Below are 24,142 nucleotides of genomic sequence, written 5' to 3' on the forward strand. Positions count from 1 at the left end.
TGCCGAAGAGTTGACACATTCCAAAACTAGTACCAACTTATCACAACTGCACTGTTATAGCCAAGAGCTGCAGTACAAAACCAGTAGGGAATCAAAATATCAGTATTTCACAGTGTACACATGCTTATCAAAATAATGTGAACACCTATTATTTGGAACGCAGTTTCTTTGTGCGGTGGTAAAAGTGATCATTTTTACATTGTGTTATGCACTTGTTATGGTAGTAAATAAGATCAGTTTCTCACTTATTTATGCATCTAGCTATATGTAGACGAGCCAAAAACGAGGCTCCTCTGAAGCAGGCTACAATCGAGTTGTTTGAAACCAATGGACTTAAAACCTACAAATGTGTCAGATTATTAAAAAGTGATCAAAGCACACACAACTCACTGGACGAAAGAAAGAAAGATTAGTGTTTAACACTATCAGCGATTTGGTCATGAGAACGATCAAAAGCTGTGATAGGATAAGGAAGGAAATGACCATTTGATAGTCGAAGGAACCATCCCAATGTTTGTCTCATATGATACAAGCTAACCAGGAAACACCCGAATCAGGAAAGACAGGCAAGGTTTGAGCCCCGTTCCTCCCAAATGTATGTCAAATGTGTTAATCACTGTGTCACCTTGCTCAATGTGTTGCACAACAAGAGCAGCAAAGGTCAAGGAGTGGATAAACACCATTGCCCTTCTCACCAGGCAATGACAATGTCTGAAAACGTGAAAATACTTATATACTGAATTTGTATCTTGGGTCTTTTGCTGTTTTTAATACATTGGCATATAGAATCTAGAATCAAGTACTACTTATATTAGCAAGTACAGCAACAATAACCAACATTTCACAATGACAGCATGTTTATTACACATAAGCAAAAGTACACAATGTGCTGAACTACCTACCTCAGCAAAGTGTACCCATTTTACATACATAAAATGTTTTAGTAAATTCCAATATTCCATACGTAAGTTAAGTTCCAAAACATTACAGAAATAACAAATCTTACATGACATGATCATCTTCGATCTGCCAACTAGATGGTATCTCACGGACGGTCAGCCAGAGATACTGTTTTAGTAGTGGCCAGTACACTCACTGGACATAGATGTACATACACTTGTTCATAGTTTTGTACTTTACATCGATAAGTCCAGCTGTGTTACAAGACTGACCTCCTCAATACGTGTAGAAATTCATACTATCTTACAGGTCGGTGATTGACATTATAACATGGTGTACAAGTGCACAAGGAAAAAAAATCCTCTATTATGCCCAGATTTCCTGGTTGAAAATACACTTTTTCCTGGGTAAAAATACACTATATCTTAGATGAAAGTACATTTTTTTCCCCAGTGGTGACAATATACTTCCCCTCCGAGCTCTAACGCTTATCAATCCTTTGAATGGTAAATGCTTTATACACAAGCATAGAATTTTCCAGCACTTTTGGGGGGGGGGGGGAGGGCATTTTGGAAAGCTCTTTGGTGCACTGCACCCACGTGTACACTGCACATTTTGTATTACAAAAGTATAGATACTAATATACTAATTCCACCAAATACAGCACGGTGGCATCAGAAACACTGAAACTGAGATTGCGATAACTTTTGTCAGCCAACCATAGCAAATGTTACACGATCTTGCTAGCCAGTGACAACAGGTCCTCAAAGCATAGGACAAGTGATGCAGTCAGCCAACAATAACATTACAGTTAAAGTATTTTCCCGTACTTCCCGAGGATGTGGTTGTGCAGAATCCCAAGTACACAGCTTAAATTTCAGCAGCTGAATGTTTCTGACAAGTAGGATTATAAACTTCAGTATGGCGCACCAAACATTTCTTGGGTTACCTGGCAGAATACATGTTCTGTAGAGCACTTTGGCCTTTGCATAGGAAAGACAATTAATGTGAAATTGCTATGAACTCACCTCACACTTTTTTTCTAAGGACAGTAAGGTAATTGTAGTTCATAGTTCATCTACATTAATGTTGCAAGACTAGTCACCAAACTTTATTGTCAGAGGTTGTACTTGGCTCTATGGTCGTTGGATGAACCAGTTTCCATATACCAAGCAAGATGCAGTGAACTATGCTCCCTGCTGAACAGATGTATTGTATTCACTGCAGAATTCGTTGTCATTGCCCGAGACTTCATCCACCTTAGTTCTTACACTGGTGAGTCATTCTTAATTGACAGTGATTCCTTGAGTGGTCTCCTGGTTGGCAGTGGTATTCTCAACACCCATTGGTTGAACTAAAATAAATATGAAAAACTGACCTTGAACCTTGGTTGTTTTTAGCATGTGCTATACTTTCAGATGTACCAAACACATATACGCCAATAAAATTGTAAGTGATGGCATAAATGGCTGGTCCTATGGGTACGAAATTTTTCTAAGTCGGTAGTCTTCAAAGTGCCAAGTTTTGAATGAGAATTCATGAAATTCATCACACATTCTCACACATAACATAATTCATGTTGCATACAAGGGCATTTACTTTGAAAGTAATGCTTCTCAAACCATCATTAGCAATATTTTACCATGACCTGCTGTAAATGTAAACAATTGCGATGTCAGGCTCATCAAAAGCAGTTTCTTGTTACAAACCATTGCATAGTCTTTGTCCTAAGGCCTTTTGAAACATTTTGCTGTTAGCAGATACTTTTCTGTGCACTGTATTTTGTTGCTCTAAATGGAACATTTTATTTGCAACTAAAGTTTTATTTTGGTGTTATTCTCTGGCTTACGTTTTACTGCTGTTGTACTGTACTGCTGTAGCAGACTGAAGTAAAATTCTTTGTTAAGAGTATCAGTACTTCCCAGCCAAAATTACAAAAATTTAATTGAGAACTAAAACAATGAAAAATTCCCACTGTTTTCCCGGGTTTTTCCTGGATGAAAAAATTCCCTGATTTTTCTCGGTTGTCCAGGGGATTATATGCCCTGAGTAATATTCACATCCTGATTCTGGTCATATCCATGCTAGCTGTCTTGCTTCTTCAATTTGGTGATAGCCATTTATTTCCATTTCATATGACAATGCTCAGGATTATTACATTAAAGTATTCATTGTTGTTTCATGCTCTCAAGCATGGGTGAAGAAAAATGGTGTAAAACATGTTGTGTCTCGCTTTTGACAGAATGGTTGCTGCATTGTATAAGAATATCACAAGATGCAGCATAATATTCAGGTTTCTCCATTCAACACTAACGTATGTAAAGAGCATATCTGACAATGTCTAATTAAAACATACCACGAGGCAATTTGTTTGAAAGTGATATGTAACTGTCATTCTGTGGACAGCACTGGATTGTGAAACTACTACTGACATCAATCCTGACAAACAATTCTTCACAATCAGAGATCACACAAGAGGTGCTCCATATTTCCAAATTACGTTTTCAACAGGAAATCTTCGAAATTCTGATGTTTCAGCAAGCATTAGTGACAGCATAGCAAATAAGGCAGTGCACGCAACTCTGTTTCGGATTGTCACCTTGTGAAACTTCCTCATACGGTTGATTCCAATCCTGTGAAATGGAGAAACTGAAGAACAGCATGGTACCAGATGTCATGGGAGGTAATTTTGACACATGCTCCTGTCATTCTTGTACCTTACAGGGGCTTACATAATGCCTGACACATTGGTCAACATGTGGCCATGATACATGATTCTAACTCTACTAATGTAAATGCAAATTCCATATGACCTGATGCTGAAGATTCACCAAAATACTTCAGTACAGCTATTCATAAAATAAGGAAGGAAGATTAGAGCATAATCTCCAGTCAAAAGCAAGGACATTAGAGACGGAGCGCATGTATGGATTACAAAATGATGGGCTAGGAAATCGGCCATGCCCTTTTCAAACGAAATTACCCAGCAATTGCCTTGAGAAACTTAGAGAAAACACGGAAAACATAAATTTGGACACAGATTTGAACGATCATCCTCCCGATGAGACAAAACTATGAGGTCATCTGCCTCCCTTAATCTTTTTGTCTGTCCATAGAGGAAGGACACACAAGAAAAATCCCAATGGACTCAACTGTATCTGAGAATTAGGAAAGCCAAAAGATGGAAGCTAGCAGAAGTGAGAGAGGGGTAAAAGGGTGAAGGTGGGATTGTTGCCCCAACCAGAGAGCAGCTGGAACCTCCGGGGCATATTATGCACCCAGAAAGACACCCCCTGCATACGACCATTGCTTCCACATCCTCCATGACCACAAGAAACTAGTTACATGGACAAGATATAAAAATCCTAGGGAAGAGAAGAATGACGACGATACTGTCAACCAGCTACAGATGTTAAAGAATAAGATGATTTACAAAGATGCAAAGGACAGGAGCCATTCTGGACCACCAAGCAAGGGTAGTCATAGGCCACTTGGGTCACAGCAGTCGACGGGACAGCTCTCCAAATGCCTCAAATGGCCAATGAGGCTAATGTACCCTACATCACAGACAGGAGTAAAAACCACTTTCACAGATAAAATATAAAATCAAATCAGCTACTTTGGTGTTGTCTCCTAGTAGCAGAGGTAGCATGTCAGTAAGTTCAAAGTTTCTTTAAATCAGTGCACTCCAGTAAGATGTGGGTCACTGTGAGACAGGCACCACACTGACAGTAGGGTGGATCCTGAAGTCTGAGCATGTGATCGTGAGTCAGCTAAGTGTGGCCAATGTGAAGCCGAGAGAGGACAATAGATTCCCTGCAAGAAGCAAAAGAGAAGATTGCCACATGGTGATGGTCTTTTTTATGGTTCGCAGTTATTCGGAGAAACCAGGACACACCAATCTGCACTCCGAGCTTCCAACAATTGTCGGCACAAAGTTGACCAGAGGTCTAGTTCTGGTACAACCAACTCCAAAGTCAGCGTCCTGGAAGTCAACTTGCCAATTGGTCAGCATGTTCATTCCCTGGGATCCCAACGTGAACCAGGGACACGTACAAAAACGATCAATTCTCCAGAGTGGTGGAGGTCGTACAGGAGATCCTGGACAGTCACAACCAATGGGTGTTGAGAATACCACTGCCAACCAGGAGACCACTCAAGGAGTCACTGTCAATTAAGAATGACTCACCAGTGTAAGAACTAAGGTGGATGAAGTCTCGGGCAATGACAACGAATTCTGCAGTGAATACAATACATCTGTTCAGCAGGGAGCATAGTTCACTGCATCTTGCTTGGTATATGAAAACTGGTTCATCCAACGACCATAGGGCCAAGTACAACCTCTGACAATAAAGTTTGGTGACTAGTCTTGCAACATTAATGTAGATGAACTATGAACTACAATTACCTTACTGTCCTTAGAAATAGTCACCTCCCATAACTATGCACCATTGAGCTCTGCGATACATATCCTGGAAATTTTGCATGAAGTCTTCCTCCGGGATGGTGTTCAAGAGTTGCATCATGTTTTGTGGGATGTCAGGAATATTGTCAAATCTCTTCCCTTTCAAAGCAAGTTTGATTCGAGGGAATAGGGAGAAGTTTGAAGGATTGAGATCCTGCGAGTATGGTGGATGTTCAAGTTGCACCACCCCCTTTTTTGCCAGGAACTGTTTGACGATATTGGCTGTGTGTGGGCAAGCGTCATCATGAACTAAAAACCAGCAATCTTGTTGTGTTTACTGGGGTCATACCCTGCATAGACGTTGCACAAAACAGGTCAAAATTTCAACGCCTGTGCAGCGTTCGTCGTCGTTCCCTCAGGTAGAAATTCCTTGTGGATGATGCCTTGACTATCAAAAAAGGTGATGAGCATTGTTTTGATGCGTGATTTTTTAGCTCTGACCTTTTTCTGATGAGGTGAGAACGCCATTCCATGCTTTGCCATTTCGTTTCAAATTTGTACCAAAGACACCAGGTTTCATCTTCAGTGACAATATGGTTCAAGAAAGAGGGTGTCGCATCGACCATTTTGACAACATTCTGTGAAGCCTCTAAACATGGCTGCCTCTGATCATCAGTCAAGTGATGTGGCACAAGACAACAAGTTTTCCTCTTCCCTAACTAATGGGTAAGGATTTGTCGCACAGATTAACAGTTCATCTGCAGTTTATCCGCTAGCACCCGCACAGTTAATTGACGGTCGTTTGTGATTAATGTCCACACTTTCGTCACTGACGGCAGTCGCCGGTCATCCACTACGGCAATTGCCAGAACCACCTTCCCCACCTCCTCGAAAATGAGTGAACCACTCGTACACACACTTCATGGGCAGTGCATGATCCACATAAACATGTACCAGCATTGCATGTGTTTCTTTCGGTGTCTAGCCAAGCCTAAAACAAAACTTTAAATTGATCCTTTGATCATTCGTTGTCCTGTCCTCAGTTCAGAACCAACACACTAAATAAGCACTTCGTCCAACAGGTCTAACATGGAACACACAATGCTCACCTAAATATGGTGGGGGCAGGTTGTCAACACTGGCTGCTACACAGGTGCAGTGTTGTGGGTTGCTAGTGTTGCCTTATCAACCGTTCTGACTTCGTTCACTGAACTTTCTTGTTAGAGGTTGTATGTATAACACATCTGAGCCTGAAAATGTGCCACAGACTTCCAGGAACAGCAGGCAGTGAAAAACCAGAGGGTCTACTAAGTCTTTCAGACCAAATGAGAGGTCAAGGGAGATCCAAGGATGGAGTACACACCATGGGGGCACAAGTGTTTTCTCCCGGACAAGAGGCGATAGTTGGAAAGATGGATTTCAGAGCAGAGACACTCTATGCAATCTGCAATTGTGACTTCCGACCTTAGCCTCTGCTGCAGGAGGTAGATCTCCTACCAGGAAACAGGATGCCCAGGGGAGCAGTGTGTGTGTGTGTGTGTGTGTGTGTGTGTGTGTGTGGGCACGCGCGGTCCGAAAGGCACCTGTCGCAGGTAGGATCCCACAGTCACGTATCATGTCCAGAGTATGCAATGATGAAGGCGATGCTGAGTCATGAGCCAGGCTCCCACTGACAAGATATGACAAAATCAGAGCCTCGTAGAGACAAAAAGTGTAGAGTGGTCTGTACCCCAACTGCTGTTACTGAGACAGTGAATAGTATTAAGATGCAACCAATATGTTTGCTCAAGTTAGCAAAGATGGGGAAGCCATGGCAACTAGGCATCGAAGACCAATCCCAGGACACGATAAGACCCTATCACATTGAGCATTTGGTCCTCCAGGTAGAGTTCTGGTTGGGGATGGATGGTACAACAGGGACAGCAGTGCACAACACATCTTGGTGGTGGAGAGAGCCCAGGACTGCCCTTTCGTATGGCACCTTGCAGTCAGCATTCAGCAACACCCACAGTTGAGGAGCAAGTTTTCAGCATACAAGAAGAGTGACACTGTAGAGCCCACAGCTCCAACCAGACCATCGACAGACGCTAGAAAAAGGGGTACAATCAATACAGAGCCCTGTGGGATCACAGTCTCTTGTATACGGGGTTACCGTGGGAAGCACAAACCTGAACCTAGAAAGTACAGTGAGACAAGAAAGAAGTTCTGGACAAAAATTGGAAGCTGGCCCCAGAGACCTAACTCATTGAGGGTAGCAAGGACGTAGTGATGCCATGTGGTGTTATAAGCCCTATGCAAGTCAAAGAAGACAGCAACAAGATACTGACACAGGGCGGAAGCTGACCAAATAGCAGACTCAAGACAGACCAAATTGTCAGCAGCAGAACAGCTTTGTTGAAATTCATCCAGGGATGGAGCCAAAAAACTCAAGGTACCTACACAGCTGTGGGCTCCTCACCACATATCCCACCAACTTGTACAGAACATTAGTGAACCTAATTGGTAGCCAGCTGTCCACCTCAAGGGAGTATTTACCTGGTTTCAGTACTGGGATGATCCCACTTTCTCGCCAATGAGACTGATCTTACCTTTGTTCCAGATATAGTTGAAATGGCAAGAATGTGATGTCGGCAGTCCACTGGTAAATGAGCATTTGGCTGTGGATGTGGTCTGGCCTTAGAGACAAGTCAGGGCAAAGGGCTAGGCCACTCACTGAACAGAATACGATTCCAGGTGAAGTGTAGTAAATGGTAAAGCAAATTGCTCTACTCACTTTTCGAGGACACGAAATGCAGCCTGATAATACTCAGATGCAGAGGCACAAGCATAATGAAAAGCAAGATGTTCAGTAACCATTCACAGAGATAACAGGTACAACTACAAGGTAATGGTGTGCTTAGAGGGATTGAACCTTCGCCCAAACCTGTGAAGGATGGATGTCCAGGTGAGTGTCGCCGAGAAAGGGTCAAAATGGTAAACATATGATCACTGTCACACAGGTCATCATGGACTCTCCAATAGATGGAATGGGGAAGAACCGAGATGCAAATGGAAAGGTCGTTGGCTGAATAAGACCCATATGACACACTGAAGTGGGTGGGAACACCAGTATTTAAAAGGCAAGAATAGAGCTCTGAGAGCAAGTTTTCGACAGCTTTATCATGACCAGTGTCCACCCTACAAAGGGTTATGGGCATTTAAGTCACCCAGTATTAGGAAGTGTAGGGGATCTGAGAAAACAATGCAGATAACGTGTTCTGAGACACTTCATTGTTGGGAGGGAGATACACATTACAGATGGTAAATTTCAGAGGTGCCTTTGCACAAACATCCACAGCCCCCAAAGTCATGTTGAGGATCTACAGTAGACAGAGTCCACAATGTAACTGCAATTACCACCCTAAGCTCTTTCACAGCTCTTTAAAATAGCCATGGATGGTAGGGGTTCACATTGCTGGGAATCAAGTTTTCTGGAGGACAATGTGAAAAAATGGGAGAAGTACACTAAAGATGATGTAGCTCAGTCATGTGGCAGGAAAAAAAACGTTACAGTTCCACTGGAGGATCATGCTATAAATATTCTGTGGGGCCATGAAGGGACTGAAGAGGCAGATCATGTCTCTCATCTCCATGCCACCTGCTGCCTCTGTTGTGAAGATATACAATTAATACACATTTGTTTCGAATCAGAGTGCTTGGGGAGATCTGGGGCCACTGGGGCCACCAGGAACGCTGCATCAGATGCAGAGGCAGAAAAAGTAGGTTCTGACGGAACGAGGATCATCAAAATCTCCTGCTTTTTAGAGGATTATTACTTGCTCTTAGATGATTTAGACTTCTGTGAGGACTTGTTTGCCTCAGATTCTGGGACAGTGGAGGAATGGGAAGTCCTACTACCTGCAACCTGTGGCCCCTTCAGCTACCAGCTGGCATCCTGTTCCAGGTCAGCAGAGTCCTGGGAAAGGAGTGTCCCGAAGGAGGCCTTTCTTGTAAGGGGTGCCAGAGGAGGGCTTTGCTTCTCCAGTTGGGGGTTAGGGACTGATGTCCCCACCAATAGGGAGTCGATGAACCCAAAGGGGGTGTGAGGGAAGCAGTAGGACCCTCAACCACCTGGCAAGCAAGTGTAGTTGTGTGGCCTGCGGGCCAGACATAGAAGACAAGGAGGGCAATGGCACAGTCACTAAGGAGGATGACATTGTAGCAGCAGCATATGTCATTCTCATACACAAAGGCTGTGTACATTTGTATTTCTTCTTGGCATCTTGATATATGAAGCAGTCAAGGGTTTTGTTTTACCGGATTTTCTCCTTGTGTCTGAAAATGGTACAGCCCTGGGAACATGGGGGGTTTGTGTGCAAAGGATAGCGCATGGGAGGAGGAATATATGGCTTGACATCACAGCAGTATATCATCACATTGACCTTCTAAGGCAACAAATCACCTTAAAGGGCCAAGATGAAGGTTCCAGAATCCATTCTAGAACAAAGCAAGTATTGGAGCGTGTATTTCTCACCTTGTCTCTCAGCCCTATGTTCCTCCCTTGAAGCAGCCAGGAATGGGAATATTTTAGGGTTTTACCTCTCTCATAACTTCAGAAGAGACTGCTGAGGCTGTGTACTCACCAGCTTAAGAAAGTTTAATTCACTTCACTTGCAAATCTTCCGCCATAGTAATACCCACTCTGAAATGGGACACTACCCAACTGGTGTCACCCAGCCACAGCAATGGTTACCTGATCAGCAAATTGTTGCCTGTGCCCCAGCCGTGATGGACACATACTCCTTGGCTTGCATTATGACCCCCCCCCCCCCTCCACACACACACACACACACACACACACACACACACAAGAGGGTCTATTCTGCTGGGCTCTGAGCATAGTATGGTTGCAAGAAAGAAGGGTGCAAAGAGAGAAAGGCACAAAGGTGGAATATACAGCACACTGGGTGACCTTCCCTGTACAATCCGCACTTCTCTATAATTTAGAAAAGAAGTAGCTCAAGTCAATACCAAGAAGGGGACCAATAATTAATAAGGAAAAGTTGTAGAAGGCTGGACTTTAAGAAAACAAGTGTCCAAAACACAAATCAAATCCAAACACAACTGGCACCAAGAAGACCAACCAACTGAAAGGTAGAGATGAAAGACAGACTTGCAGCACGGAAAGCAAAGTAGCACTGTAGCTCCTGGGGGGCTTCCCAAATGCAGGTCCAGTGTGCTAACCATTGCACTACCTCACTTGGTGACTGTAAATGAGCCTTTTTTTCATACTATGTTCCAGATATTAATTAGAATTCTCATTTGGAACATCCTTTCCTCTCTCAAGTCTCTACGGTCTTCAGCAATGGTGACTCTTTTCCTTTCTTCAACAGCAATGTGTGTTAGTAAAGGTTCCTCCAATGATTTCCACAAAAAAGCAGTCTGCTTCCTTGTGTTTGCGTCCATTTTTGATACTACTGTGACATATACTTGAAGCTTCAATGCCCATATTGCCAATCACCTTTGTGAATGATGGTTAGTGACAATGGTGACTGATCTGGAGTATAAATACAATGATGCAGCAGAACATTACGAACTTGGTCGACAGTGAGACTGAATCCTGCTTGCTGGCACTCCAGGAACGACTCATGAGGAAAATATATAAGTGGAGTATAGGTGAATAGGGCACTATTCTAGTGACAATACAGGCAATAAATGGGGAACTCTGCTGACACATACGACTTTGACAAAGGACAGATTGTTATGGCCTAGGATCTAGGAAAGAGTACATCAAACCGCATAGCTAGTCAGCTGATTGTGTGCTACTATCATAAGCACCTACGGAAAGGATCACACAACCATGAGTGACAAGGTGAGAAGAAAGAGGACTCAGGCAGCTGGTGCCAAAAGAAATGGGCCACACTGAAATATGAGTAATTATTTATACATGAATGTGTGTATGACTGTGATAATGTGAATGTTGGGTGTGACTATAAAGAAGTTATAGTGCATCACAAGCAATGAAGTCAAGGTCCTGTACTATCAAAGGATAAAAACAAGGGGCCACACCACACATTGAAGAATGCAAGTAACAGATATGAACGCCAAATACAGGTGTTCAGCACACAATTACACACGATCAGGACATCTGAACGTCCTTTCACGAACATTTGATACAACCTTCGTAGCATAATAGTTATACCTCTACATATTATAATATACAGGAGCTGTATCCCGCAGAGAAAAGTATAAATTAAGTACACTGAAGTACAATACACACTCGTTTGAAGCAGTGATCAAATTTATGTGTAGCTACAATGAAGAAAACAATGTAAGTGCCTTTTGTGGTGGTGTTGGATGCCTAACTTTACAACAGAGGAGGAATTAAAGCAAGTAATTTATGGACTTACCTGGAATATGGTGAGCACTCGATACGGGAGGGTCTTTTGGGCACCGAAATATGTGATGGATAACGTGATCTACATAACCATGGTCGGAACTTTATGGTTTCTCTGTCGCAGCATCAAACTTTTTACCCAAATGCACATCAATGTGCACTTATCCTACAAAACTGTCCTGTGGACACTATAACGATGTGCAGTTTGTTGTCATCTACAATGTTATAGACCTGAGGCTGAACTGTTCTCCATAGTTGCACTCATGGTACTGCAAGGAATGCGCACAACAAACACTGCTTAACGTATGGAGATGTGGCCGCACAAACTAAGGGTGGTGGTTACGTCTCAATAATGGAGCAACCGAATCTAATTCAAACATGCCCTTTGTCAAGTTATGATCTCCCATAAACTAAACTTAGGAAGTTTTGTAGGTTATATGTACATTAAATGTAATATAAATAAAGCTGACAAGTGCTACAGATAAATAAGACATAACACTGGCCACAAATACAGGGATTTGATCCACAGCAAGGCCAAAACTTAGGTTAAGTGTTATTTTCATATGAAATTTGATTATTTATGTTATATATTTTGTAAAGCCACCAGTACTGTATACTGTCATTCAGTGCCCATGGACAACACCAGTATATGGTAGGGGTGCAACTGTGATGGATTTTATTTTGGTTTATCCACAAGTATATGTCATTTGTTAAGTATCTGAACACTGTGCAGGACAAAGATGAAATCATGCATGCACTAAAGGGAGACACATAAAGAAAGAAAAAAAAATGTCCACTCTTATGTGTCTTTAGCTTATATCCAATTTTTTACTCTTCAACTATCTGTCTTTTCCCGTCTGTGATTCTGGATGGACATGTGATTTAAAAGTTTTTTTTTTTTTTTTTTTTTTTTTTTTTTTTTTTTTTTTTTTTTTTTTTTTTTTTTTTTTGGAAAGGAAGGCAGTTTCTTTCATTTCTAAAATATTCCTTCTGGAAAGTTTACCTGGAAGCACGACAACCTGCAATCTTCTAAAACAAAGACAACTTTGATCATGATTGTATTTTACTGCATTCTTTATCATGGTGATGGGTGATATTCCCTTCTCTTCAAGAAAGAAGAGGTAAATACCGTTATGTTAAAAGGAGAAGTAATACACTAAACGATTAGATTGTTTCAGTGGTAACCGTAGCAACAGACAGCGGAGGTGCGAACTTCGACCCGTGAAGTGTTGCTGGTGAAAGTATCTGCCAGCAACACACCTTGAAATAATCCACATTACTTGCACCTCCCTTACATCACCAGTGGCTTACACACTGAACCTACACCTGGAGTTAATGGTCTGAAGGGTGATTTTGTATGACAGCAGGATTATTCTCACGGCTTTCCCATATACTCTGACTGCAACAAGGACAAGGACACACACACACACACACACACACACACACACACACACACACACACACAGAGAGAGAGAGAGAGAGAGAGAGAGAGAGAGAGTGGACGGCTTTCCCATATACTCTGACTGCAACAAGGACAAGGACACACACACACACACACACACACACACACACACACACACACACACACAGAGAGAGAGAGAGAGAGAGAGAGAGAGAGAGTGGACGGCTTTCCCATATACTCTGACTGCAACAAGGACAAGGACACACACACACACACACACACACACACACACACACACACACAGAGAGAGAGAGAGAGAGAGAGAGAGAGAGAGAGAGAGTGAGTGTGTGTGTGTGTGTGTGTGTGTGTGTGGTGGTGCAGCTACAATTGTTCAGTAGTATTGCCAGGTGATGTTCTACTACTACTACTACTTCTACTACTGTTGAGATTAAATGAATAACACACATTATAAAACAGAGAATACGAAGTAAAAAAAGGTATAAAATGGATAGCAAACATCATAATTTTACATTGAAATGAACACCCTTAGCTGCTTACAGGCATTGACATATGTCAACAGGGACAGATGAAAATGTGTGCCCCGACCAGGACATGTCTGAAAGAACAGATACCATCTTAGTAAATATATCAAAATTTTACCTGACACTTTTGTCGGAACAGACGTCTCAAAAACATCTGGTAGTTAAAAGTTGAAATGTCATTGTTCCCTAAACAGCCACACAACAGCCTAACAATCAGTTCTTGAAGTAATGAGCTTCCAGAATCTTCTGCGCCATCAGTCAGCAAAGCTTCTTCCAGCTCCTGAAAATATATAATAAAGACATAAAGAAACAAAGAATATTGAAACATTCACTTCTTTATCTCTATACAAACTAGATGAGTTTGAAATAGTACTCAAGTACAAATTCAAACGAAATGCCAGGCAATCATCCCAAGTTCTTTTGGGCATGCACCTGGAATAGTGCAGTATTAGATCTTTTTCCGATGTTTTGGCAGATAACCTAAACCTAACAGCCATTTTCTACACGTATGTATTTAAATCAAGTTGTATAAATTTTGCCAAACACTTGCCTTGATGGCTGTCAACCTTGAGAAGAAGCTGTCAGTAATCACATGACAAACGTAGGGGTGGAGTGGGCGGGGGGGGGGGGGGGGGGGGGGGCAGTAGAGGTCTGGGAAATTTTAAAAATTACAAGCCTGATGTAGGCCTTTCAATGCTACATTTCACACACTTCCCAACCCAAAATAAAGAAGATTTCCCAGGAATAAGAACAATTGTAAATGAGTGCATTAGGTTATGTGGGAAAGGCTAAAAATTAGCTTAATAAACGTCAAGGGCACTTAAGAAACATTTCCATAATTTTCAAATATTGCAAAATCTATATACATATCTTGCTCGAATATTTGGTGGAAATAGAAGTACAACATGGAAACCAAATCCACTTGCAGTATTAAATGGGTGGCCAGCCTTCAGTGTTTCATACAAAAATATTCAGAATACTCATCCACTTCCAGGCTCTGCCTATACTTGTATATTACAGAATCTGTATTTTCATAGATGACAAGGTAATTTTCTCTTGAGTGATAATCCTGTTGCACTCTCTGCAGTCCGAATCCGATCCTTTGTGAAATCATTTTGGTAACATGCTCTTCCTGACACCAAATTGTTCATTTTACTAATCACCAAAGCACTCAAGGTTGTTGTTGTATTCATACAAGACTGAAATTCAGTATTGTTTTCCCTAACAATATTTAACACTCTCTCACAGACTGCATTACTTGAACCTTGTGGTGTCACTTGTTTCAAAAGCAGTTTTATTTCTATCCTTTAAGCTGACAAGTGCAGAATGAAAAAAATTTTGTCATCACTCAGCATAATCTATCTTAGAAAGGCAAGATGACAATCATTCGTAGACAGGTTTACTATGTACTCAGGACGGAAATCATTACAATCTATAAAATATTTTAGCAGCACATGATTTGCGAAATGTAAAGAGTACTTTTTTTGATTTTTTAAAACATCAAGTTGTAAAATTTCTATTTTTGTAATTTTTTAGTAATTCCGTTTACTTCCATAAATGGGCGGTAAATCCATAAAAATTACGGACTAGACAATCAGTAATATTTGGCACTTCTGATGATGGCTGTAAGGTTATCAGCTGAGATACCAGAACAAGAAAAAAATACTGTCTCACACACAAACCCAAAAGATGATGGAATATTCTATCTGCCAGAGAAACTTCAAGAAACCCACTAAGCCAGGCTTTAACTACAAGTTGAATAGTCTAATTGAACAATGCTGATCCAAATGTGTACAATACTGAGGTTACTCAGGCACTGTATTGCTTAAAGTGATCATTTAGCTACTTCTGCTGGAAGCAATACATTTATCATATCACGAGACAAACGTTTGTGTTGCTGTATCAAAAATGCCTGTCTCCTGGGATATAATCAGTAAGTATACACTGCTACACCTGCTTTCTGATCATCAATTATGAATGTCACCCCACTATAGTGATCTCTGTCATGGGCAACTGAAACCTGTAGATAATTGCCTGCACTAAAAATGCAGCATTTGTCTGCTTATGAAGTGCAACTTATAAAATAGACAGACAAGTTATCACAGATTTAAAATTGACAGTTATTGGGACAAAAATATCATAGCCGTCACTGTAAGATCATCTTCATATTAACCAATACAAAAACTAATGAAGTTGTCAAGCTTCAAAATTCACTGATGAGTCTTAACATTATGACCACTATCCACTGTGAGATTGAGTGCTGGCTGGTGGTGTTGCAGGCACATGACACAGTGAGGAAAGCGTATACATGGAGCTGCTCAAGACAGTTTTCGGATAATGTGTTCAAAAGAAATTCATACGATGTCTTGTCTGTACCACGTGTAATGAATCCATAGACATCCCAGTCTATACTAGGTAGGTTGAAGTCGCCTCCGACTAATATAGCATGATCCGGGTACTTCTGCGAGACAAGAGTGTAGACTCCCTTTGAATGATTCTAGAACTGTCACGGTGGAACCTGGTGGCTGGTAATAACACCCAACAATTAATTTTATTTCTCCTAGCCCTGTTAAACGTGTCCAGATAACTTCACAATCACACTCTACTTCGACCTCAGTAGACACAATATTTTTGTCAACTGCAATGAAGACACCACCTCCTACGGTGTCTAATCTGTCTTTCCGATACACGTTCCAATCCTCACTAAATATTTCAGAACTTCCTATCTCAGGGTTCAGCCAGGTCTCAGACCCGAGAATAATTTGCGCGCCACATGCTTCCTGGAGGGCAGTAAATTCAGGAACTTCATTCCAAACACTCCGAAAATTTACTGCTAATATCTTGATAGCTGAAGTGTCTTTACACTGAGCGTGTCCTGATTTCCCTTCCTGCACGTCAACTGGTGAGTGTTCATCAAGACACCTCGCACTACCGCCTAGCCTAAAAAACTCCCATGTGCATGCCACAAGTATTCTGCTACCCGAGTAGCCGCTTCCTTTGTGTAGTGCACCCCTGACCTATCTAGGGGCGTCCTACAATTCCCCACCCAATAGCGCAAGTTTAGAAATCTGCAAGCCAAGACCGTCACAGAGACGACGAAGCCTCTGGTTGAGATGAAGCCTCTGGTTGAGACCCTCCACTCGGCTCCAAATCAAAGGACCCCGATCCACTCTGGGAACGCAGCAGGATTGGTGGTGATCTTTGATACATATGACGACAGAGGACTATACTGGTGCAGGCATAAGTGTTTCTGAGCACTCCATTCAGCACACACTGTTAAATGATGGGACTCCATGGAATACAAACCCTTTGTGTTCCTATGTAGCCCCAACAACAGTATCACCTACTGACTGCAGAGGGCACAGGATCATTGAGACTGGACAGTGGATAATTGAAACTTGATACCTGGTCAGATAAATCACATTTCTCTTTACACCACACTGCTGATCATGTCCAGATAACTTTCATCCAGGTAAATGGCTGCTTGGATCTTGAACTGTGCCATCGTCACAGGTTGGTGTGGGCAGTATTATGATACAGGGGACATTCACTTAGGCTTCCAAGGGAGACGCAGTGGTAACTGAAAGCACCATTGCAACTTATCGACTGTGTGAACAATATTGCAAGTCACGTGTATCACTTCATGCTTGATGCCTTCCCAGACAGCAAAGGCATCTTTCAGCAGGATAACTGTACATGTCACATGGTCAGAATTGTTCTACAGTGGTTTGAGAGGCCATGGTAATTAATTTAAGTTGATGTCTCAGCCTTCAAATTCAGGCGGTCTGAACCCGATGGAATCACTTGCCTGTAATTTTCAAGAATTGCAAGATGTGCATGTAGACACCTGGTTCCACATACCTCGGAAAACCAAAGACTTATTACATAAAGAATAGGTTCAAAATGACACAGTAATGAAACATCTGTACATGAATATCAATACTACGTGAAATGTAATCCAAATAAAGACAAGGAAATCACTGGATATACCAGGTGATCAAGCTAAGAGACACTCATAATGTGTAAGTGCAACAAAGAGCTATGTCTGACAGGTTAAAGGATTGCAAAGCTATACGAAATATCCATTCTGATATTCATTACAATGTATGTAGTACAATGTTTGACAAAACAAAAGTTTTTAAAACTTAATATACTCTTTTCAAAACTTGCCTAAAATAAAGGCCACATTAAATGCCAATAATGCCTTTGGGGGGGGGGGGGGGGTAAACAAAAGATTAGCACTCACAGTGACGTGTTGCTTTAAGTCATTGTGAAAATATGTTAGGAAAATAAATGGGTTTGGTAATACATATATGGTCCACAGTCTGAAAGCATTCAATTTAAATTTGTTCCCATTAACAGTAACCTTATCATCTTGTGCTGAAAGCTGGAATAGCTGACAGTATTCATTATTCAAAGGCCCTCTATGCCGAGAAACACAGCATATCTTTTACTTCTTTGTCCTTGCCTTTTACCATTACTCGGAGTCAGCTAACGTTATCCTGTGGCCTTATCTATCCCACTAGTAGTCATTGTTGTCATTAATGCTTAGTTTCTTAGAAGACCATTGCTGGGTTTTCATTTATAGGGCCAGGTAGTATCAGAGCCTATCTGTGGCTATTGAGGAAACTCAACAATAGCAGACTGCAACATTCGTACCATCCTTCACATATGTCCTTACCAGCTGTTAGTAGTGTGTCTTTGCTGTCTGTGAAGCACTTTGTAGTTTTAAAGTCTCTAGTGCTGTTATGTTAGTGTTTTGTTATTTTGTATATTTCCGTGTTATTTCCTTTTTCAATCCATTTATAGAAGTTGAACTCAGCTTTTTCTTCCGCAGTAGAAATGTTCTTTAGAATATTTTCTTAGCCTCTCTGTCAGATTCCCCATCTGTTTCTGTAAGTTTCCTGGCACACTTCGTAAACGAGTTTCTTATCAGATATGGCACCTTTGGTGCAGTTGTTCCACCATTTTGGATCCATATTGTTATGAAAGCCTCCTTTACTGATACCTACGAAGATTAAACAGAAGTCCTCAAATTCGAGTCAAGCCTCACTCTGGAGGCTGTCCTGGAGGAGCAGGAGCAGATTTGTGTTTAACTCCTGTCAACAACGAGATCATTAGAGATGGAGCACAAGCTCGAATTAGGGGAGGATGTGGAAGGAAATCAGCTGTGCTCTTTCAAAGGAACAATCCCGCCATTTGCCTGAAGCAATTTAGGGAAATCATGGAAAACCTAAATCAGGACGGCCGGAAACGTGTTTGAACTGTCATCCTCCCGCATTCGGGAGGACAACGGTCCAAACCCGTTTCTGGTTGTCCTGATCTAGGTTTTCTACGATTTCCCTAAATCGCTACAGGCAAATGAGAGACAGCTTTGGATAATTATGCCTACTTGTGGTTCACCACAAACTTCATGAAGATTTAAAAACGTGTCTCTGAGGTGATGTTTTGATATGGTAATCTGCAGCAGAGTAGGGTTATGAATAGGGCAATTATATCTTCCAAACAAACACTGGAAATGACTGCAAGCCCATAGCATATTATATGCCAATGTGCTATGGTGACCACGAGCAGCACCCGCAACCCTAGCTATAGTTTTGATGCATGGGCTAAAGTAGGCGACACTCATTTGCTCTGCTGTGGTCACACGGGAAAGTCAAGTACAAACCCAGACCACCAGGAGGTGCACCGAGAGCTACGGACCACTAGGTACCTCACCAGGCATCAGTAAGAGGTAGCTGGCCACATCACAAAACCACAATGCCATAGTTTCACAAGTAACTAGGGGGACAACACATCTCTTCCTGAAGAGTGACTATTTAAGCCAACACGAACAGTTCCTGTCAGCGAGAGCTGGTTGAGTCATGCGTGCACTGCTTGCAGTCCATCACTGAAGTCATTGACATGCCACAGGAGAAGACTGCGTCATGCTGAGAAGTTAGGCAACAATTGTTTTGAGTGCTAGCTTTTCTCACTTTAGTTCTGGCTCACAGCAGACAGGTGGAGTCTATACTTCAGAATTGTATTTAGTTGGAACTGTTGAAGAAGTGAAGTTAATTTCGTTTCATACCTATTGCACCACCAGTCTTTTGCATAATAATAAAGAAGCTGTTTGTAACATCTACTGGGGTCCTCCTCAATTAATAACAGAAAGTAAGATTTTTCACAATTTAATACCGACAAAGCAGAAACATTCATCATTGCAAGCCTGAAATAGCAGGTGAAATGTAAGTGGTAGACAGTAAACATTCCACCATGTATGGTGACAATGGCAAGTAAGGCAAAATCAGATAAGCAATCCCAGACTCAGAAAGGAAGATTATGAGGGTTTGGCAGGGTTGACATAATACAGGTAAGCTCCAACAAGTGCCACAAGTAACAGTACATGGAAATAGTGAATAAGTGTAATCAAACAATGGGCAATGGCCCTTGCACAATTGTTCAGATATAAGTTGGCTCCTAATGTGGTAGTGGAAGGAATTATGAGCATAAATTAGAGGTAAATCAGGCTCCTAGCTCAATAAAAGTAACAAACTAGCTGATGAAAACTCTAAATACAAACCTTTTCCTCTAGACAAAGTTGACAAAAGGGTGCTAACTTGAGCTGAACTTTAAACCAGGGTCCCTGAATTTAGGACTGAACACTGAACACCAACCTAAGTGAGATGACTGTGACAGTGGTCTGGACTGCAATTGAAAAACTGGAATGCCAAAGTCCTGTATCAACCAGCAGATTTACTGAGCTTGATGAGACTTGGTACGGGCTAACTATAGTGGCTTTGAAAGAAATTAGGTGGACAGGAATTGGTTCTGTGAGAACAGAAAATGCAATTCTATTTCACTAAGCACTATAAGACTAATTTGTTGGAAATTGGTTTTATGGGCAATGAAAAACCTTTAGTACTATGTCCTCAATTCTACACAGTAAATTCTAGGATATCCTTTATCACTGTTTAGGTAAACAAAAATGAACTCTTATTACCTGCAACATTCCTACTGAGAAAAGCAATGTCATTGTCAAACACAGTAATCCACAAGCTAGAGATAAGTGACAGCTTTCCACCTGAATACCACAATATCATTGACAAGATCCTTAGGAGACAGTACAAGCTCAGACTGGGTAAAGATGGAGAAGGAAATTGTCCGTGACCCATTCTGATGAATCATCCTTGAATTTGTCTCAAACAATTTACACACACAACAGCAATGTCAGATACTCTGGTGGGGATTTGAATTTCTGTCCTGAATGTGAGTCCTGTGACTTACTACTGCACAACCTCACCCTGTAACACAACAAATAATGATATATGTGAATGCAGACCTATACTGGCGTGTTGTCCGAACAAGACACAGCCAGGGAAAAAGCACCACAGGCGCAAAGATGCCATAGAGACTCACCATTTACTCGAGTTTCACCAGTGCCACGGGCAGTGCTGAGTATGAAGATAGCGACTTCGCCTCGGCCAATTGCTAGCTGAGTACAATCTGCCAATGACCAGATGACTTTGAAGGTAGAAGAGCACCTCTCGTCACTTGATTATAGACCATTATCGAGGACTGACGTACACAGGGAACGTCATTTAGTGAACTCAGAACTGAACATACAGTTGTAGCACTTGATACGTACTGTGAAGTTTACATATGATTATTTGCTCATAAGTCAATGAGGGCCTTTTTTGCATTATATTATGAGTAGTGTTGAAGACTACTTATTCGTCAAGACACAAAGATAAGTAAACCTTTTTAACTCATTTGTGTGACTTTGTTAGTAATTTGTTGGAGTGTTGTAGAACCTTTGTTCTTTCATCCTGTTACCTGACCCTGGGGCACAGATGCATAATAGTGGCAGGGAGAATTTGCCTTAGTGGTGTACTGAACCAGAAGCCGTTTCATGAACTCACAAACTTGGCCTACCATAACAACAGTAGCAACTTGGCCTCTTCAGCAGTAGACACAAGGCCTTTACAAACATGGTGACGAGGGTTTAGAAAACTGGTGACGAGATGGCAGCTTCCCGCGCCTTTTGATTCAAAGTGTTCTTATTTGCCTTGTTTCTCCTAACCCAACACCAAAAATTTGTGACATTTTTTGTTCTAGTTGTTCTTGTACATCACTTTTTGCTTTTGTGTCATTGTTATCGTCTAACTAGTTATGATGTCAACCCCGACCACTACCCACCCACAATTTATAATTCATTATCCCGTGATTCAACTGTCACCTATGCCTGCAAATCCACAGATTCTGCCAATTGTATCTGTTCTTACCGAACCATTGTCTAATGAGGATCTTAATATGTTCCTTCGCTTTCATACGCCGTCACTTCAGAAGCTGACAGAGACAATTTTCATCACACATCAAGCAGTGGCTCAATAAGTAAGCACTGCATTGGCAGCCACACCTGCAGCTTCTGTGCCACATTTCCTGCTGCCGTATCACGCCTTCTACGAAACTGCAGAAACTACATGGAGTATGTTGCACAATTCAGGGCCCACCTAGCAGCGCACCAAATATCAGATAATGTGATGTAGGCTCACTTCCTTTCGTCAGTGTATCAATGTATACGACTCTTGCAAAACTCTTCCCTACATCACAGGCTGAAGACGTCCCATTTGAGACATTAGTCAGTGCATTACATAAATACTATGAAGACTGTAGCAACACTGTCAGCTGCCCAATTTAAGTTCTTTCATTTAAAGAAGCAACCAGGACAAACACACCATTAGTGGGTGACTGAATTACAAGGTTTAACACGGAAATATAAGTTCCATTGTGGATGTGGACAATGTTACAGTGACTACATGATCAGGGAAACAATCACACAGAATGTGTCAGACAACAGGTCAGAGAACAAATTCTGAAATATTCCGATCTTACTCTTGAGCAGGTACTGCAGATCACTGATAACCATGACTCTTGTGATTATATAGAACACAAAGACAGAGAGAAGATAAAAAACGACTATACGTCAGTCCCAACTGACATAATAGAAGACAGCTAAAAACAGAAACAGAGCTCCCAAAACTAAAAATTAAATGGCCTTCGCCATATTGCTTTGGTGGATAAAAAATAAAACACAGTCGACAGCCCATGCTAAAACGGCAGATAAATCAGATGGCAAACCCAAGCTGGAACTAAACAGTTAAAACATGGGCATTCCATCAGGAGGTGGCGGATAGTTAAAACTTGGGCGCAATGTGTACAAAGTGGTGGGGTAGCACCACTTAGTAAAAGACAATGGCTAAAAAAAGCCAGTGGCCAATACGCAGCTGAGTTAAAATAACCTCCTCCCGGCAGGAGGTCCAAGATGAGGTCGTCCAGGCCGCTGGGAGAGGCTTAATAAGCCGGAGCTTATTCCTGTGAAGGAAGGACCATTGGCGATGCCAAAGGGACACTGCCTCCTGACAGACGGAAACACAGAGACCATCAGAGGGAATATTGGTACTCGCGGGCTGCAGCCTTGGCAGCAGCGTCAGCAGCCTCATTTCCTGGCAGACCTTCATGACCAGGAACCCACAGAAACATCACACTGGCTCCACCAAGAGTGAGCAAGTGACAGTTTTCCTGACGTTTTGCACTAAGGGGTGGGCAGTGTACAGCGCACACAGACTTTGAAGAGCACTAAGTGAGTTTGAGCAGACAACACAATTGAAAAGGCTGTGTCAACAGGTGTATTCCGTGGCTTGATACAAGTGAAGAGCTCGGCTGTAAATACCGAGGAGTGTTCTGGAAGCCGATATCAAAAGACACAGGTGTCAATGACAAAGGCACACTCGACCTAACAGTCAATCTGAGAGCCTTCAGTGTATACAAAGGTACTATCGCGAAGTTCCACATGAAGGTTGTTAACTGACGATAAACTGAGGCTGGAGTAGTGTATTTGGGAAGCAAATGAAGACCAAGGTTAACATGGGGCCGCTTCACGATGCCAAGGTGGTGAAGGGTTCACACCCACCGTAGCAAGTGCTGAAAGCAGACTCCAGGATGTAACAGAGAAGAGGGATGAGCTCCATACTGACAATTAGAGGAATCATCAAAGAAGGAGGCATGAGGTGGGTGGCCACACATGGCAGACAAACAGCATGCATACCTGCTGAGGAGAAAGCACGGTGGTAAGACAGTGGTAGTTCAGCAGCTTCAGCTGGCGAACAAGACGCCCGTGGCCAAATAGATAACATGATGGTGGATAGTGTTGAGATGGCGTAAGAGGGATGTGCGTGCAGATGCATAAACAAAGCACCCACAGTCGAGTTTTGAACAGACAAGGGTCCGGTACAAAGCACCCACAGTCGAGTTTTGAACAGACAAGGGTCCGGTACAAACAAAAAGTACCACTGAGGACACGTAGGACATTGAGGAACTGCATACAGTGGGCTGTCAGGTAAGATACATGGGAGGACCAAGAGAGTTTCCTATTGAGCATGATCCCCAGGAATTTCATAGTTTCAACAAACGGAAGGGCACCAGGCCCAAGATGTAAAGTTGGTAGGAGAAACCACTTGTGTTGCCAGAAATTAATA

General features: G+C 42.0%; 1 protein-coding gene across 1 annotated transcript in view; it reads right to left on the minus strand.

Moving 5' to 3' along the window:
• The window catches only part of LOC126482350 (uncharacterized), a 281,287-nt gene that overhangs the window by 218,422 nt on the left and 38,723 nt on the right, over positions 1 to 24,142 (minus strand). The window contains exon 3 of the mRNA XM_050106430.1: positions 13,744 to 13,905. Coding sequence (XP_049962387.1) covers positions 13,744 to 13,905 — 162 coding nt within the window. The remainder of the gene's footprint in view (positions 1 to 13,743; positions 13,906 to 24,142) is intronic.

This window comes from Schistocerca serialis, chromosome 5 (assembly GCF_023864345.2).
Source record: "Schistocerca serialis cubense isolate TAMUIC-IGC-003099 chromosome 5, iqSchSeri2.2, whole genome shotgun sequence".
In the NCBI taxonomy this organism is placed as follows: Eukaryota; Metazoa; Arthropoda; class Insecta; order Orthoptera; family Acrididae; genus Schistocerca; species Schistocerca serialis.